This window comes from Triturus cristatus, chromosome 4_1, assembly GCF_964204655.1.
Source record: "Triturus cristatus chromosome 4_1, aTriCri1.1, whole genome shotgun sequence".
Lineage (NCBI taxonomy): Eukaryota > Metazoa > Chordata > Amphibia > Caudata > Salamandridae > Triturus > Triturus cristatus.
Genome location: NC_140585.1, coordinates 1,236,347,245 through 1,236,365,963, shown reverse-complemented (window position 1 = coordinate 1,236,365,963; position 18,719 = coordinate 1,236,347,245). Strand labels below are relative to the sequence as shown.

Here is an 18,719-nt window from a genome sequence, read left to right as displayed (position 1 = left end):
CCTATGGAAAAATGCATGGGGAAAAGCTGAACGGAGCGCCCCATTAGTTTTGAAAATTTCGCGAGGATTCGTCAACCGGCGCCAAAGTTATTCAAAATAGAATTTTGAGATTTCCTATGGAAACACGGTCCTAACTATAACTATCTACTGGCGACTGCCAGTAGATAATATATATACACACACATATATATATATATATATATATATACATATATATATATATTACCCAATGGTGGTTCCCACCTATAGTTAGGTCAGTGTTTCCATAGGAAATATGTTTTTCATGTAGCTAATAATTATTGTATATACCACATCGAATAGTTTTCTATGCTGCCTCTAGTAGCTAGCCTCGGCTGGTACTATAATCAAAACTAACCATAACTTCACTTTCATCTTTAAGGTTTTTTCAATTAATGTATATATGTATATCTATATATATCTATAGATAGATATTACCCAGTGGCAGTTACCACTGGGTAGGTATAGTTAGGCCAGCGTTTGCATAGGAAATGCATTTTTGGTTTTGCTAATAACTTTGGCCCCGCTTCATGAATTTCCACAAAACTTTCAAAAAGGTGCTACTTTTTGACTAGCCTATGCAAGGAAAGTTTCGAAGGGATCTTTTAAGTGGGGGCTAAGAAAAAAAGGGGTTCCCAAAACACAAAATCCCCATGCATTTACCATAGACGTCTCCAAGAAGTGCTACCGCAAATACTGCTGAACGGAATTGCACCAAATTTGGCAAGAAGCTAGATCTTGGTCAGGCAAATGTGCTTCCTGTGATTAGGTGTAAATCCGTTCAGTAGTTTTTGAGAAATTAAGGTTAAATATATCTGTATATCTCGACAGTTGGGTCAGTGAGAGTTCCTCGAGAATCTTGCAGGACCGCCAATTTAATACAAGAGCTCTCTGATTGGCCCATGTACCTTTTTTTCCCATGGGCCATCTCGCTTATTTAATTAAAAGGGGGGTCACGTGGCACCCCTCTCTAAGCCATTATATGCCCTGGGGAGCCAATCCCCTGTGGCCACATCCCATAAGGGGAGGGGGCACGTGGGGCCCCTCTTCCTGAGCCTTTAATGGCCCTGGTGACACCATCCCCCGGGACCAGCTCACTTGCTGTGTCCCAAGGTGCCCTCCCAGGAAAACAGTTGCTTCCCTGCCCACACCGGCGCAGGCATGGAAAATTGTTGTTGCTCTCATATGACGGGAGCGTTTTCAAATCTCCCGTCAAATGGGAGCAAACACAAAGTCTGCTCCCAGCAGGCATACGCTTTAAAAATGCTCCAGCCAGCTAGGAGCAGACTTGATATCTATTTACCTGCCCGCACTGATGTGGTCAGGGAAGCAGATCAACATATTGCTCCGATCTGGAGGGAGCAGCATAAATAGCTGATGAAGGCTTGGTAAAGGGGACCACACAGTCCCTTCCATTTTTTTATGATATCTGGCCTCGGGAGATGGGGTCCCGGGGCCTACTAAGGCTCGGGAGTGGGGCTGCATGTCCCCCTCCCCTTAGATTTTGGCCCTGGAGATGGTGTCCCCTGGGCCCAGGAAGGTTTGGGAAGGGGGGCTGCATGCCCCCTCCCCTTTTTATATTGTTTTTGGCACCAGGAGAAGTAGTCCTCACGGCCTATTATAACTCAATGAGGTGGGCTGCATGCTCTCCTCCCCTGTTTAACTTTATTTGGTCCCGTTGAAAGGGTCCCTAGGGCCCTTTAAGGGTTGGGGAGAGGGTCACACATTACCCCTGCCCATTTTATTGGAACAGACCCCAGGAGTTGGGGTCCTCAGGGCCAATTAAGGGCTAAGGGAGGAGTTTGCACATCCACCTCCCCTTAATATATAATTGTTTTGGCCCCTGAGGATAGGGTCCACGGGGCCCGAAGGCCAACCCTACGCTGCGCATGCCAAAGGCCTTGGTGTGGCACCCTGCTGAGGGTTTGGGCACAGGGCCTGATGGCAGTCCAAGCCCCCTGTGGCCAACCCCATGCTGCGCATGGCCAAAGGCAGTGCAGAGCATGAGGGTGACTGCTTGCGGGGAGTTGGAAGCAGGTCCTGGATGGAACACAGGCCCTGCGGCTAACCCCACGCCATGCATGACCAAAGGCTGTGTGCAGCATGGGGATGGCTTCCTCTGGATGGCTACCTTCCAGGGAGTTGGAGGCAGGGCCTGTCATAGAGCATGTTATGAGTGATGTAATATGTATGGTCACAAGCAGTGCATGGCCAGGGCCAAGTTATAATTAGCTCTGCAAACTATAACTGGGGAATTTATTTGTTGTTCAAAACATTAATGTTGTCATTGACATTTTCACCTAACTATAACTTTACTTTAACCTATGCTTTTTTCAGTGATAAAAAAAATATATATATTACCTACTGGCGGTCGCCAGTTGGTAGTTATAGTTCGGACCTTGTTTCTATTCAAAAAGCGTTTTTTTCTTTTGCCAATATCTTTGGCGCCGTTTGACGAATCTTCGCAAAATTTCTAAACTAGTGGTTCACTCAGGTCAGCTCCTGTCAGTTTCAGGGTGATTCGTCAAGTGGGGGACGAGAAAAAAGGGGGGTCCCAAAATGCTTTTTCCCTATGTTAATTTCCATTTGAAACTTTAGACACGGCTACAGCCCGAACTGCTGAACGGAATTACACCGAATTTAGCAAAAATGTAGCTTTTGGTCCAGAAAGCACTCTTTTCTTTAAATGGTGTAAATCCGTTCAGTAGTTGCTGAGAAATTCAAAAAAAGAAAAATATCGATATCTGAGCACCAAGGAGGAGTTGGGACTCCTCCCGAGCACGAGCTGACTTCTCATTGGCTGCCAACACTCCAAACCAGAATGTGTTGGCAGCCATCTTGTGACTCGGTAGAACCGAGTCACAAGAAAACAGTAAAATAAAGGTTAAAAATAAGAAGAGGGGGCAGGGTAGAAACACCCTGACCCCCTAGCCCTAGATTTTAAAAAATTAATTTCGGCCCAATACGTGGTGGGTGTGCGAATCCGGACGAAATTATTAAAAAAAAAAAAGCGCGGTCACCAGCGCTTCATTTGTTTCGAGCCCTGGGTCAGGTCCCGGGGGCAATTGTTAATTATGGTGTGGAGGCCCATGGGACCCCCCACAGCCCTGTGGACTGCCACCTCCCCGGGGCTTTGTTTATCATATGCGGGGGGCACGCCCCCCCGGCAGCCCCGGGGACCGCCACATCCCCGGGGGTATTTCACAAAAACTGCATGAGCAGACTACTGCCCCTCTCGCTTCCCCGGGGCCCGCCACCTCCCTTGGGCATTCCTAATTATGTGGGGGGGCCTCGTGGGCCTCCAAGCCCCGGGGACCACCACCTGCCCGGGGCTACCTTACTTAAATGCGGGGGGCTACGTGGATCCCCCGCAGCCCCAGGGACCGCCACCTCCCCGGGACATTTAATTATTTTGAGGGGGCCTTGCATATTAGCAGCTCCCCTTGCCCAAAAGCAATGCCGGCTCCTTCAGGAGGGGGGGGAGCAGGCTGGGACCGCTGGGGCATTGGTGCTCCCCCCACGGTCCCCATCAAGGAGGCCCGGTCCCGGGGCATGGGGTCCCCGGGGCCAGAAGTGGCCCGGGAGAGGGCTTCTCAGCCCCCCTCCCTTTTGATATAAAAAAAATAAGGCCGGGCACGATAAGATGACATGAGATGTCATCAGTGATGACATCAGTGATGTCACTGACCATGTCATGAATTATGTAATATGTGACTTCATCAGCAGTGCATTGCGGAGCGCGAGTTATAGTTAGCTGAACTAACTATAACGGCTGAATTTCTCTGGTTTTTGTACAAGTGAAATGTCCAACTAACTATAATGTCCCTGAAACCTATGGTTTTTTCAGTAAATTTCTAAGGTTTTTTAAGTGCTAATTACTAACTATAATGTCCCTGAAACCTATGTTTTTTTCAGTGAATATATATATATGTATGGTTCTGCAATCCTATGATTAAACGGTCAACAGCTCGCCGTGTGTGTCTTCTTCAATTGGGGGCAACTCTTATATATATACATATATATATATATTCCAAATGCAAGGACACCCACAATTGGCGACCCGCTCGTAGCGTGGTTAACATCTTTATTTCACCAAGCAGCATCGCAGACAACTTAATGAGCACAGCAAAGTTCAGCCACTTTCTTCTCCCCTACGCGTTTCTGGCATTCTGCTGCCCTTTGTCACGGGAATGGCATCTTGCGATCAGCAGCGGAAGGTGAGTAGTTGTAATGTTTCTAGGTTCCGCCCCATGGGCGTGTCAGCCCAGTGCTTCATGGTATTCTGAGTCTTATACAAATTGAAACCTCTCGTAGGTGCCGCTGCTGTTTGATCTTTCATCAATAAAAACTTCCTCAATGGGTATGCTCTGCCTCACGCTGTTGTCGCTGTGCTGTTCTTAAACTCGGTGAGACTCCACGTTTCTCCATGCGCGTTGGTATCGTACCTTCGCAGGACCCGCACTTCAGCAGGGAGGGGTTCTCCGCGACCTGGGTAGGCCGCCCATATTCCAAATGCAAGGACACCCACAATTGGAGACCCGCTCGTAGCGTGGTTAACATCTTTATTTCACCAAGCAGCATCGCAGACAACTTAATGAGCACAGCAAAGTTCAGCCACTTTCTTCTCCCCTACGCGTTTCTGGCATTCTGCTGCCCTTTGTCACGGGAATGGCATCTTGCGATCAGCAGCGGAAGGTGAGTAGTTGTAATGTTTCTAGGTTCCGCCCCATGGGCGTGTCAGCCCAGTGCTTCATGGTATTCTGAGGCTTATACAAATTGAAACCTCTCGTAGGTGCCGCTGCTGTTTGATCTTTCATCAATAAAAACTTCCTCAATGGGTATGCTCTACCTCACGCTGTTGTCGCTGTGCTGTTCTTAAACTCGGTGAGACTCCACGTTTCTCCATGCGCGTTGGTATCGTACCTTCGCAGGACCCGCACTTCAGCAGGGAGGGGTTCTCCGCGACCTGGGTAGGCCGCCCATATTCCAATATTCCATTTTTTTATGAAAGATCAAACAGCAACGGCACCTACGAGAGGTTTCAATTTGTATAAGACTCAGAATACCATGAAGCACTGGGCTGACACGCCCATGGGGCGGAACCTAGAAACATTACAACTACTCACCTTCCGCTGCTGATCGCAAGATGCCATTCCCCTGACAAAGGGCAGCAGAATGCCAGAAACGCGTAGGGGAGAAGAAAGTGGCTGAACTTTGCTGTGCTCATTAAGTTGTCTGCGATGCTGCTTGGTGAAATAAAGATGTTAAGCACGCTACGAGCGGGTCTCCAATTGTGGGTGTCCTTGCATTTGGAATATATATATATATATATATATATATATATATAAACAAAGTCCTGACCTCCCGAGTGCAACGCGGGGGGTTGGATACAGGTACGGACCTCTAATCCATGCGCAATGCTGTCGTCCAAGTAAATACACCAGGCGGCTTCACAAATTCAAATCTGACGTTTTTATTTTCATTACTGCCAGACAAGTGTCCGCCTCAGACGCGTTTCGATCGCCTCCGCAATCTTGATCACCTGACGCGCTGATGCGGGACCTTCCATTTAAAATCAACTTCATCTAATCACATTGCTCATTAACAATGGACATAAACAAAATGCTCATAAGTTCGAGTGTGTCGTCCTAAAAACATTATGGACTAGTAACAGCATTGATAAATACCAGGCTGAAATATCAGTATCGATATAATTAATAGAGAATAAGCATAACATAGCAAACAAAATATATCTATATATATCTATATATATATATATATATATATATATATTATCTACTGGCGGTCGCCAGTAGATAGTTATAGTTAGGACCCTGTTTCCATAGGAAATCCGCAACATTCTATTTGGAATAACTTTGGCGCCGGTTGACGAATGCTCGCGAAATTTTCAAAACTAATGGGGCGCTACGCTACGCTCCTACCCTGAAAGTCTCGGGGGGATTCGTCAAGCGGGGGCTGAGAAAAAAGGGGGGTCCCAAAACGCGTTTTCCCCATGCATTTTTCCATAGGATCTTTAGACACAGCTACAGCCCGAACGGCTGAACGGAATTACTTGAAATTTGGCAGAGAGGTAGTCCTCAGGTCAAGGAAGTGCCTTTTGGTGTAAATCTGTTCAGTAGTTCCTGAGAAAATAGCATTTAAATCAATATATATATCTGTGGGCGCATTCCGTGCGCTTACCGTAAGCTTACCGTACGCGCACGGTGCTGTGCGTGAGCGCGATTCTGATTGGTTGTTAGATCTTAGTAAACATTCGAATCGGTCGAAATCAGGAAGTGTCGGCCGCCATTTTGTCTCTCGCAGTCTGAGGGGGTGTAAAACAAAGGTGGATAACGTGAAAAGGGGGCAGGCTGGACAGTTCCTGACCCCCTAGCCTTTATCAGAGGGTCTTAGAAGGACCCCCAAGGGGAAAAAAATAATGTTTTTTTTTAAAAAAATCGCCGAATGCGCGCAGCGTACGCGCACGGCGTAAACGGAGAAATTCAGCGAAATTCGCGTGATTACGCGTACCGTGCGCGCACGGTAAAAAAAATTTTTCAAAAAGGAAAGCTTAAAAAAAAAAAAAAAATTGTGAGGTAAGGTTGGCTCTTAAAAGAGCCGTTGGGTTCATAGAGGGATGGAGGAAAGAAAGAATGGGAATATTATGAGCGTCTACAAACGTGCTGATCTATCTTATTGTTAATAAGGGGAACACTGGTCTCCCCAAAAACAATAAGACCACAACACGTTATACACCTCATTACAACCCTCCCAAATCGAGGGTTAACGTCCAGAGGAGCAGAAGAAGGTGATGCTCCCACCTCAGAGGAAGGGCTCAGCTGAGCTGCCGATGATGTACTCGGCTGAGCTTCTGAGGCTGGGCTCTGGTGACTTACTGAAGAGTTTTCTCCAGTATGTCGATCAAAGGTCCTGGGATGTTTATCCCTAAGGTGTCTCATCATAGAGTGATTTCCAAAGGAATACTTTTTCCTAGGATTTCCTCTTGATAAAACACGGTCACAAAGTGTGCAAGTGACCAGTGGAGCATTGACCTTTTTCTCCCCCTCTGGAAAAGTAAAATACTCCCATACAAAAGAAGTCTTCTGTTTCCTCCTTCTCTGGATGATGGTGGTGCTGCTAGCCTCACTCTCAGAAGAGGTCTGCTGTTCTGCCATTGTATCCCAAAGACAATTCAGCTCCTGCTCCTAGAGAATCACAAGCAGTAATGAGGGGAATGGGTGTGGTGTGGGAAGTTTCTGGAACTGAAAGTAGTTTCAACCAATGAAAAGTGTTCTTTCAAGCAGTAATGAGGGGAATGGGTGTGGTGTGGGAAGTTTCTGGAACTGAAAGTAATTTCAACCAATGAAAAGTGTTCTTTGTGGATCACATGACCTACCGTGCGCGCTCCGTAAGCTTACGGTACGCGCTCGTAAACAAGTACGCATGCGCGAACGTGACGCTTACGGAGCGCTTACGGAGCGCGTACGTAAAATGCACTCGCGCATGCGCATTACACGCCCCTGCGTAACCGCGACGTTGCTTCCGGGTGTAGGCGTACATCACGCACGTAACGCGTAAGCGCGCTGTACTTATGACGTGCGGAGCGCGTAGCGTCAGCTTACCGTACGCGTATCCTATTACGTACGCGCACCGTACTTATGACGTACGGAGCGCGTACCGTCAGCTTACCGTACGCGCACGGAAAAAAATGCATAAAAAAACAAAAAAAAACTTTCCATAATGTAGGATATAGTACATATATTATTTTATACATAGGTTTACAAAAAATCTCAAAAAAAAATTTGCATTTAAAAAACCGTACAAATTCACTGAAAAGCCATGGGTTTCACACACGTTATAGTTAGGAATTAGCATTTAAAAAACCTTGCAAATTCAGTGAAAAAACCATAGGTTTCACACATGTTATAGTTAGCTGTACATTTCACTCATAAAAAACCAATGAAATTCCCGCGTTATAGTTAGTGCAGGCAACTATAACTCACGCGACCGCAATCCTCTGTTGATGCAAATACTGTATCTTTAGGTTTACATATATTACAAATATTTATTTTTTATAAACACACATATGTCATCAGTGATGTAATATCTGACATCATCAGCAGAGGATTGCGGTCGCGTGAGTTATAGTTGCCTGCACTAACTATAACGCGAGAATTTTATTGTTTTTTTACGAGTGAAATGTACAGCTAACTATAACATGTGTGAAACCTATGGTTTTTTCACTGAATATATATATATATATGGTCGCCAGTAGATAGTTATAGTTAGGACCGAGTTTCCATAGGTAATCTCAAAATTCTATTTTGAATAACTTTGGCGCCGTTTGACGAATCCTCGCGAAATTTTCAAAACTAATGGTACGCTCCGCTCAGCTCCTACCCTGAAAGTCTCGGGGTGATTCATCAAGCGGGGGCTGAGAAAAAAGGGGGGTCCCAAAACGCATTTTCCCAATGCATTTTCCCATAGGACCTTTAGTCGAAGGTACAGCCCGAACGGCTGAACAGAATTACTTGAAATTTGGCAAAGAGGTAGTCCTCAGGTCAGGCATGTGCCTTTTGCATATATGGTGTCAATCTGTTCAGTAGTTCCTGAGAAAATTGCATTTAAAAGCACATAAATATCTATATGCGCGCACGGTGCGCGCACGGTGCCGTGCGCGAGCGTAATTCTGATTGGTGGTTACATGTCAGTCAACATTCGAATCGGTCGAAATCAGGAAGTGTCGAGGACCCTGTCCTCTTCTTCCTGGGCAGCTCAACAAACCCACAGGTAACTCCAATCAACTTTAAATGCATGCAGCGACCCCCAGTGGGTCATGCTCAGTGTCTATGTATAGAACTCTTGCATGCTGGGATATAGAGTCCCAGTTGGAGAAAAATTATTTACTCACAGTGAGTCCCGTAGTAGTTTGTAATTAATTGAGCATTAAAAAGCATTATTTTCACCTTTAGTAGGCTCCCAAATGCGATGCCGATAAATTAACTCCCCAAATGCTGCGCTCGAAACGCGTCAGCAACAGCTTAAAAGTTTGACCTGAAATGCAAAATGCCGGTTCCATGAATTAAAGCCTGTTGGTTTCAAGTGCTGAGAGTGCGTCTTTAAGCTTTCGGGCCTTTGAAATAATATATATATATCTATATATCTATATATATATATATATATATATATATATATATATATATATATATATATATATATATATATATATATCATCAAAAACATGTGCCCTCTGCACTGAAGTGCACTCGAGACAGCGCCGGTTTGTGGAAACCTTTATTCTGGAAAGAGCAGGATACACAGCGTGGGTCAGTGTGTCCAGTTGCTGCTTAAAATCACGACGCGTTTCGGGCGGAACGCCCTTCTTCCTGGTGCTCAGCAGCAACACTCAGCATCACGCAACTGTTCAATTCGAACCAATTTCCTGCCCACAGATGAGCCAATCATATAGGAGGTTCGCCCCAGATGTATTCTGGGACCTGCAGTGCGTGTCAATCTTCTTGCCACAATCTTTTTAATTTAATCTTTTTGATTAAGGACGGCAACATACTGGGGGTCCATACAGGATGAGATGCCATTAATTTACAGCAGTGATATTGTGGGGATCAGATTTGCACACACTGCATCTCCCAGAATCCATCTGGGACCGACCTTTCACCTGATTGGCCCATTGAAGGGCGTGTGACTGGTTAAATAATGAGGTGGTGTGTGGCTGGATATGTTGCGGTGGTACACCAAGAAGAAGGGCGTCCCGCCCGAAACGCGTCGTGATGACACTAGCAACTTGGCTTTACTAACACGCAGTTTTGTATCATGTCCTTCCTCAATTAAATGCTTTCCACAAGCCGGCGCTGGCTCGAGTGCGCTCTATTTTGCAAAAGGCAAACTGTTGATGAAGATATTCGCGGCCGCCTTGCCGTGTTGAGCAGCACCACCCTGAGGATTGCAAGGGGGCCAGGGGGCCCGACATTTGCTGGGTCTCATGGAGCCACGCTTGGATTGATTAAGGACGGCAACATACTGGGGGTCCATACAGGATGAGATGCCATTAATTTACAGCAGTGATATTGTGGGGATCAGATTTGCACACACTGCATCTCCCAGAATCCATCTGGGACCGACCTTTCACCTGATTGGCCCATTGGAGGGCGTGTGACTGGTTAAATAATGAGGTGGTGTGTGGCTGGATATGTTGCGGTGGTACACCAAGAAGAAGGGCGTCCCGCCCGAAACGCGTCGTGATGACACTAGCAACTTGGCTTTACTAACACGCAGTTTTGTATGCTGTCCTTCCTGAATTAAAGGCTTTCCACAAGCCGGCGCTGGCTCGAGTGCGCTCTATTTTGCAAAAGGCAAACTGTTGATGAAGATATTCGCGGCCGCCTTGCCGTGTTGAGCAGCACCACCCTGAGGATTGCAAGGGGGCCAGGGGGCCCGACATTTGCTGGGTCTCATGGAGCCACGCTTGGATTGATTAAGGACGGCAACATACTGGGGGTCCATACAGGATGAGATGCCATTAATTTACAGCAGTGATATTGTGGGGATCAGATTTGCACACACTGCATCTACCAGAATCCATCTGGGACCGACCTTTCACCTGATTGGCCCATTGGAGGGCGTGTGACTGGTTAAATAATGAGGTGGTGTGTGGCTGGATATGTTGCGGTGGTACACCAAGAAGAATGGCGTCCCGCCCGAAACGCGTCGTGATGACACTAGCAACTTGGCTTTACTAACACGCAGTTTTGTATGCTGTCCTTCCTGAATTAAAGGCTTTCCACAATCCGGCGCTGGCTCGAGTGCGCTCTATTTTGCAAAAGGCAATCTGTTGATGAATATATATATATATATATATATATATATATATATATATATATATATATATATATATATATATATATATTTCAGAGGGGTGGCGACCGCTCTATAGCTGTACTATTGATTCTGAGTGATAGAAAGTCCTCTAATCTTTGATTGGTAACAACTTTGCTACTCTTTCATGAATCTCCACACAACTTTACAGACCTATCCCTTATTATACTTTGAGTGATTATGCAAAGTGTTGTGGTGATTAGTTAAGGGGCTGCAAAGAAAAAAGGGGGTCCCAAAACACGTTTTTCAACCAATGCATTTTCTGTAGACTTTTTACTGAGGGGTGACGACAAAATGGCTGAACGGATTTTCCTGAAATGCGGCAGGAATATAGGTTATGGGGTGGAAAGGCTCCCTTTTGTAATTTAATGTAAATTGGTTCAGTAGTTTTAAAGTTATAAGGGGCACAATCTTAGTGATATATTGGGCCACATGGTAATTGCGTAGTATATAACTCTACATGACGATGACAAAACACATTACGGGTCATTGCGATGACGGCGAGACAGCCACCGACAGGCTGTCAGTGGCGGTCTCACTGCCATCGGTGAGCCATTCCCCGCCAGCCATCGTAATGTTCCATGGCGGTTGGAAATGCCACGCATCCAGCGGGCTCCTCGAGCCCGCTGGTGCGGTGGAGGGCCTCCAATCTCCTGCATTGGTGTCAGTGCCTACCAGGCACCGCCATAGGGATTAGGATGTCCCTCCCCGCCAGCCTTTCCATGGCGGTTCACCGGCCATATAAAGGCTGGCAGGGATGGACAATGGGGGCTCGTAGCGGGCCCCACTCCCCCCCTGGCACATTTCTTTGGGTGCCTCCCTCCATATCCCTGAACCAAGTGACAGGCACTGCATGGTGCCTGTCATGTAGTATAGGGATATGTAAAACATCCCTGTTTGACATTGCACAGGTGCTGTAGCCAGCAGCACATGCCGCAATGTAAAAGGTGGCCAATGCGACCGCCACGGTGGCAGTCCCATTTTAATTTGGCCTGTGGGACCGCCGCCTTGTAGGTGGGCGGTCCCAAATACGATGCGATGGCGGACAAACTGAAGTCCGGCCACCATTGTAATGACCCCCAATAATATTAGGTATTTACAGCTCTTGCAAAATAAAAAGACAGCCATATTGCTTACACCACACTTTGTGTTTGTTCTGTATTCAAGGGGAAATGTAGCTTAATAATGTCTTTAGAATGTACAGAAAGAATTGAAGCACTTTAAAAAAGTGTCTAGAGTTAGGGGAGAGTATTTTTATTGTCTTATATGTTTTTTTAAAAGTTTATGGAGTACTGCAGTCCATCCTTAAAACTATCTAGGAAGTACCTCTGTATTATTATTGAAATAAAAAAAGACCTATAACAAAAGACACTCTACAATACATCACTCTACTCTACGACATGCCACTACACTCTACAACACGCTACTTCACTCTGCGACACAACACTCCACTCCACTCTACTTCACTGAACGCCACTGCACTCTATGACATGCCACTGTGCTCTACGGCATGCCACTCCACTCTATGACATGTCACTCCACTCTATGACATGCCACTCCACTCTACAACATACCACTCCACCTTACGCCACGTCATTCCACTCTGTGACACTCCACTCCACCCCACCCCACCCCACTGTACTCTACAACACTCTAACATTCTACTCCACTATATGACCCACCACTCTACTCCGATGTATGCCACTCTACAACATGCCACTCCAGTCTATGACACGTTACACCACTCATTGATGCCTTGCTCTACTCCACACTACTCTATGACACTTTACTCCTCTGTACACCATTCCGCTCTACTCCACTTCTCCATTTCCATTATACTCCACTCTATGACACTCTATACCCCACCACTCTATGACATTTTACTCCACTCTATGCCCCTCCACTCGACTCCACTCTATGAAACTGTACTCCATTCTGTGCTACTGCGCAATTGTGCAGATGTAGATTCCCAACTACATTTACACAATTCCAAGCTACTCTACTCTATGACACACTACTCTACTCTACTCCTATGTACAACACTCGACACACACCACTCTGCTCTAAAACGTACCACTCCACTGTCCAACATGCCACTCCAATTTGCCATTCCACTGTACTCTACAACACGCCCCCAATCTACGCCACTTCACTCTAAGCCCCTCCACTCTATGCCACAACACTGTATGCAAAAAAACTGTACAGCACAACACTATACAACACTCTGCACTATGACACTCTACGCCATGACACACAATTGCAAACCACTCCACTCTACTCCATTGTAAGACACGCCACTCCATTCTACGACATGCCAATCCACTCTACGCCTTGCTACACCACTCTACAATATGCCACTCCACTCTAAGGCACTCCACTTTTTACTCTCCTTCACTCTAAGACTCTATGACACGCCATTCTATAACACACCACTCCACTCTAATCTATGACAAGCCATTACACTCTATGCCACTCCACTCTCCTCTACAACATACCGCCAAACCCTACGCCACTCCAGTCTATGTCTCTCCACTCTACGCCTCTTGACTGTACACCAGGACACTCTATGCCACAACACTCCACACTACAGCACTCTACGACAATTCACTCTATGGCACTCCACGCTATGCAAATCTACTCCACTCTGACACTCCACTCTACAACACTACACTGTACAGAACTCTCTTCCACTGTACTCCACAACACTCCACTCAATGACACTCCACTCAATGATACTACACTCTACAGTTTGAAACATATTTTTTTTAAAACATTGAAATTCAATGAAAAAAACAAAGGTTAGGCATACGTTATAGTTTGAAAACTTTATTCATTTTGTGTATACAAAACCAACTTAAATTAACATACATTAAAAATCCTGAAGTTATAGTTACAACTTACAGTTATAATTTGTGCCCCAGTTGAAATGTACTATAACTCTTGCACCTCCATATACATTGTGGTCTGCTCACTCACCACACTACAGTAACTATAACTCAGCCTTCTATCATGCACACTGTTCTCATAAATGATGTAATTTTAGATGTCATGAATTTTTGTATGAATGCTACCATTTAACATGCTAGAATTATGTAATATAAAAGGGTATAAGCTAGCTAGTTGAATACACTCTGTACAGAGGTGAGTGAGTTAAAGTAAGTTTCAACTGGGGCACAAATTATAACTTTAAGTTATAACTATAACTTTAGAATTTAGTTGGTGTATGTCAGGGATTTGAATGGGAGGCCATGAACAAACCGTGAGTTGACCATATCACTTTACTCTTTTTAAGTGCTGGAGACTGATTTTTGGTCCAGTTAATCAGCAGTGCAAGGTTTGCAAGAAAAAATATTACAGAGAAGCATACAAACTGTAAGAAGAAAAGTTTCCACAAGTGTTTCAGTTTTGTAACAACAAAGCAAAATGCCAAAATTACAAGAAAAATTGTTCTGTTTTATTAGCGCCCTTACCTGGCAGTGTTGCGTGGAAGATGGAGAGCACCAGGGTCTTAGTACTGAAGGGTTGTTTGCTCATGTTGGTGAAGACAGGAATACAGAGAGTCACCAAGATAAAATATCCATAAAACAGGCATCCTATAAACTATAAAAGTAGATGGAAAATCAAGTAGCTGTGTCACAGTTCAATTCAAGCAAATGTTGAATAGTCAATGATATTAGCATTCCCCATATGCTCTAACTTACCAAAACAAATCAAATTTTTGCTTGTTAAGAGCTGTCTTTTGGCTCTATCTTTCACCAATATGGGGTTGCTGGTTCAAAAGCAGCACCAATGTGTCAGCTCTCTTGTGCCATGCCAGGCTTGGTAGCATACAGTTCTATCTGTGTATAACCTCACAATGCACAGGGAGCACAGGACAGATGCTGTATTATAATGTGCAACCTGAGTGCACATGCAGCTTTTTTAGCGTGAAGAAATTTGGCTCAATTAAGTGGAGGGATCAAAGACTTTACTTCTGAAAACCCGCTGGTCAATTACAGTGTGCTCTGTATGAATGGGAGCCCAAATCGATCTGAATTAGCTGGTTAATTTAGAACGTTCTCTCACCCTAAATTGAATGCAGATCTCTTAAACATGGATGCACTGCCTAAAACCTATGTGAGATCAATTTCAGCTCCATGGTGTACTCTCTAAAAGTGATGTGCATCAAGGAAAACAAATCCCATTGCAATTGATAGCGGTGACTCAAAATCTATTTCAATTTTAAAGCTTTTTATATACACTTCTAAAAGAAGTATGAATTAGCATTATGGCCCCCACTCTGTTTTTCCTCTTCATTAATGGTTGTTTAGATTTTCTCTTTAGTTGCACCATTGATGCCCCCAAGTTAGCTGCCTAAAAAAAACGGCCCTTGTTTTTTACAGATGATACCCTGCTAATGTCACAGACAGAGCTGGGTCTCGAATCTGTGAAACCAAGTTAATGCTGTTCAACCCACATAAGAAATTCAGAGAGAAGATATTTACAGGTGGAAGCTACTTAGAAAGAGTGTGAGAGAGTGATTACCTGTGGATAAGGATATCAGACTCACATTTGTGGATGGAACACCTACTAAAAAGCAATGCTATCTTAAAACGTAAAGGAATTCTCATATCTAAATTCTTGAGGCAATCCTCGTACCAGCATATATTGCCGGCTATTGAGATATAGAGAGCACAAGCAGTCAGTGGAGCTATCTATGGATCTGAACTATGGGGCCATTGTGATGATGCTTGTTTAGAAGAAGCTGCCTTTTGTTTAGAGAAAGCTGAAAATGCCTTCATAAGGACAGTGCAGTTTATGCCATAGAGCACCCCTATGGTACCCCGAAATCTTGATTTGGAGGTGGAATCTATAGCTGCCCATGTGAAGTTGAGGACAATTTTATAGTGGGTTTGGTGTGGACTAATAATGATTTAACACCTTACATGGAGGGATTGAAAGAAGTGGTTCAAAGGCAAAATACGAGCAAAATACCGTGGCTGTCCTATGTTATAAAACACTTATAGAGTTGGCTTGCTGAATTATTGGTCATTTGGTGTTTCTCTTTACTGCTCTCTTACAGCTGGAGCATGACCTGTCATTATAAAAAGATTTTGATAGTATATTAGGGCCAAACTACACCGACCATGTTCCCTGGGTAGGCTGACTGATAAATTTCACCAGTCCAAATGGGATTCTAAATTTGAAGATTATTTAGGTCAGACCGAACCCCACCCCCCCTCCATAGCGCGATTGCTTTACATAAAGTTTAGACTTGGGGCCTTGCCAATTGCCTCCTTCACATCTAAGTGGCAAGCTCTGGGTGAAGGCAGCAAAGAATGTCCAACCTGTATGTTATGCGAGGGGACTGGGGGCCACCTTTTATTTTTTTATAAATTTGACACCAGGCCCGGGTCAAAATGGTTAAAACCATTGTGTAAGGTATAAGGCATACACCAATATCAAACTGCATTGAGTGTAAAATAAACACTACCTTGACCGTAGTATGTGCAGTTTCCAAATTTCTAAATGCCACTTTGTGACAAGAAGTTAAGACATCATGCTGATGTGATATGACATAGCTGCTTATTGTATTTGTGAGGGGGAAAGACTATCAAATTGTAGTTCATTTTATATTTTTTATAAAATGTGGTTTTAAACTTTTAACTTGCATTTTTATTAACTGTTTCTAATGTATTGGCGATAGATCATTATATCTGATCTGGCTCAATAAAGAAAAATAAAGAATTAGTGTACTCATTCTACAATGCCTTTCCTGAAATCATTTCCCCGGAGAGTCCCTGTCTGTTCAAATGCCTAAATGCCCTTCATTGCTAAAACCTAATTTATTTTCCAATTAAAACACAGCTTCCTTAGAACTCAACAATTAGAGTTAAAATCTTGATGCTACTTTGTGAACAGATGTGAATGTTTTCAAAAATTAAGTTGCATTATAATTTATTATACTATCTTATATTATAGTTGTGTTATATTGGGACTTGTATATGGAACCTGTAACGTGATATTGGAGATTTCTAAGGAGTAAAACAAAAACTTCTTTGTTGAAAACATGGTTTTCCAGTGACCTGCACTTAATCACCATTCTAAGGTAGGGACATGTAATAACAAGACGTGAGCTTCACAAAGTACATTATTTTTGATGAAATGTAAAACTATCGTTATTAAAGTTTGCATGCTTTTACATTGCCATATCAGGGACTCTGAGAACAAATTACTGACTTACTGTATGCATCCTCTAACACACTCTCATAAACCCACAAGCTCTGGCTTTTGCCGAATCACTGACATAATATCGATCAATCAAATATCGAAACACTATCCAATATCCAAAACTAAATATCAATAACAAAAATATTGACTTTGTATGCATAACTATTAAACAAACAAATATTAAAAACACAAATATCGTTTTTAAGAATATCAATTTTTACATATATGGAAAACAGAAATATCAGAAACAAAAATATCGCTACCTTTAAATATAAGTAGAATATACTGAAAATATTTATCCACACAATATCGAGTACAATTTTATCGCCAAAATAATGAAATAATCATTAATAAGAAAACATTTTCACATAAAACAATTACTTTAAATAAAACCAAAACATGTTATACAAATATTTAAATTAACTGAAAATATGTTACATCAACAAAATATGTACCATTCACTCCCAAAAATTATATATCTAAATTATTTACAATAACCCCCCAACAATTAGTGCTAACTACACTACAAACATGGAAATACCAACCTACTAAACATTACTAAATATATATATATATATATATATATATATATATATATATATATATATATATATATATATATCCTTTAATGACCTCGCCTTTTTAAAGGTTATCATTGGATAATCAGGAATGTCCTCCCCTATGATAGCATCACTTTTCAAAATGTGCCAATTTTTATATAGCATCTTTTTCAAGAAATTGGACTCTGCAGAGTATGTCGTGATCATTCTAAATTTACCTTCATGTGAATCGACGGAGTCTTTCCTTATAACCGTCTTCTCTTCTAGCAGGTGTTGTCTAGGGATTCCCCTAACTTTATTGAGTGTTTTCTCCAGTAATGCCTGTCCATATCCTCTGATACGAAATCTGTTTACACATTCCCTAGCTGCCAATTCAAAATCACAGGTTCTGAAACTATTTCGTTTTAATCGTAAAAGCTCCCCATAGGGTATACTCTGTATCAGTTTGGGGGGATGATTGCTAGTCGCAAAAAGGATCGAATTGCCCGCTGTAACCTTACGTTACAAGGCTGTTTCTAATTTACCTTCAGAAATGAACACCTTTAGGTCCAGATAGTCCACTGCCACTGGACTTACTGTACCTGAAAAGTGTAAATTGAGGTTATTTGTGTTAAGATCCTCTATGTATCCTTCCGCTGATTCAGTGGTTCCCTCCCAGACAATGAACAGGTCATCGATGTAACGATACCATGCTTTTACCTGGCCTGTCACTTCACCTCTTGCATAGGTTCTGGACACCTGCTCCTCCCACCAGCCCACCAACAAGTTGGCGTAGCTGGGGGCGAAACAGGTGCCCATCGCAGTCCCTGAAATTTGTTTATAATACTGATCGCCAAATACAAAAATGTTATTAGAAAGGCAAAAGCTTGTAAATTCAATCAGCATAGAATTGTGTTCCGCATATCTCAATTGTCGTCTATTGAGGAAAAATTGGACGGCTTTAATTCCATCTTCATGTTTTATACATGTATATAGGCTGGTGATGTCCAATACCATTAATACATACTTGGAGTCCCAAATTAGACTGTTCAATTTACT

At 43.4% G+C, this 18,719-nt stretch overlaps 1 protein-coding gene across 2 annotated transcripts in view; it reads right to left on the bottom strand.

Moving 5' to 3' along the window:
* SOAT2 (sterol O-acyltransferase 2) overlaps nt 1-18,719 on the bottom strand; it is a 467,803-nt gene that overhangs the window by 88,114 nt on the left and 360,970 nt on the right. For both annotated transcript variants that reach the window (XM_085654643.1, XM_085654644.1), the window contains one exon: nt 14,382-14,511. In XM_085654643.1, the coding sequence (XP_085510769.1) occupies nt 14,382-14,511 (130 nt within the window). The remainder of the gene's footprint in view (nt 1-14,381; nt 14,512-18,719) is intronic.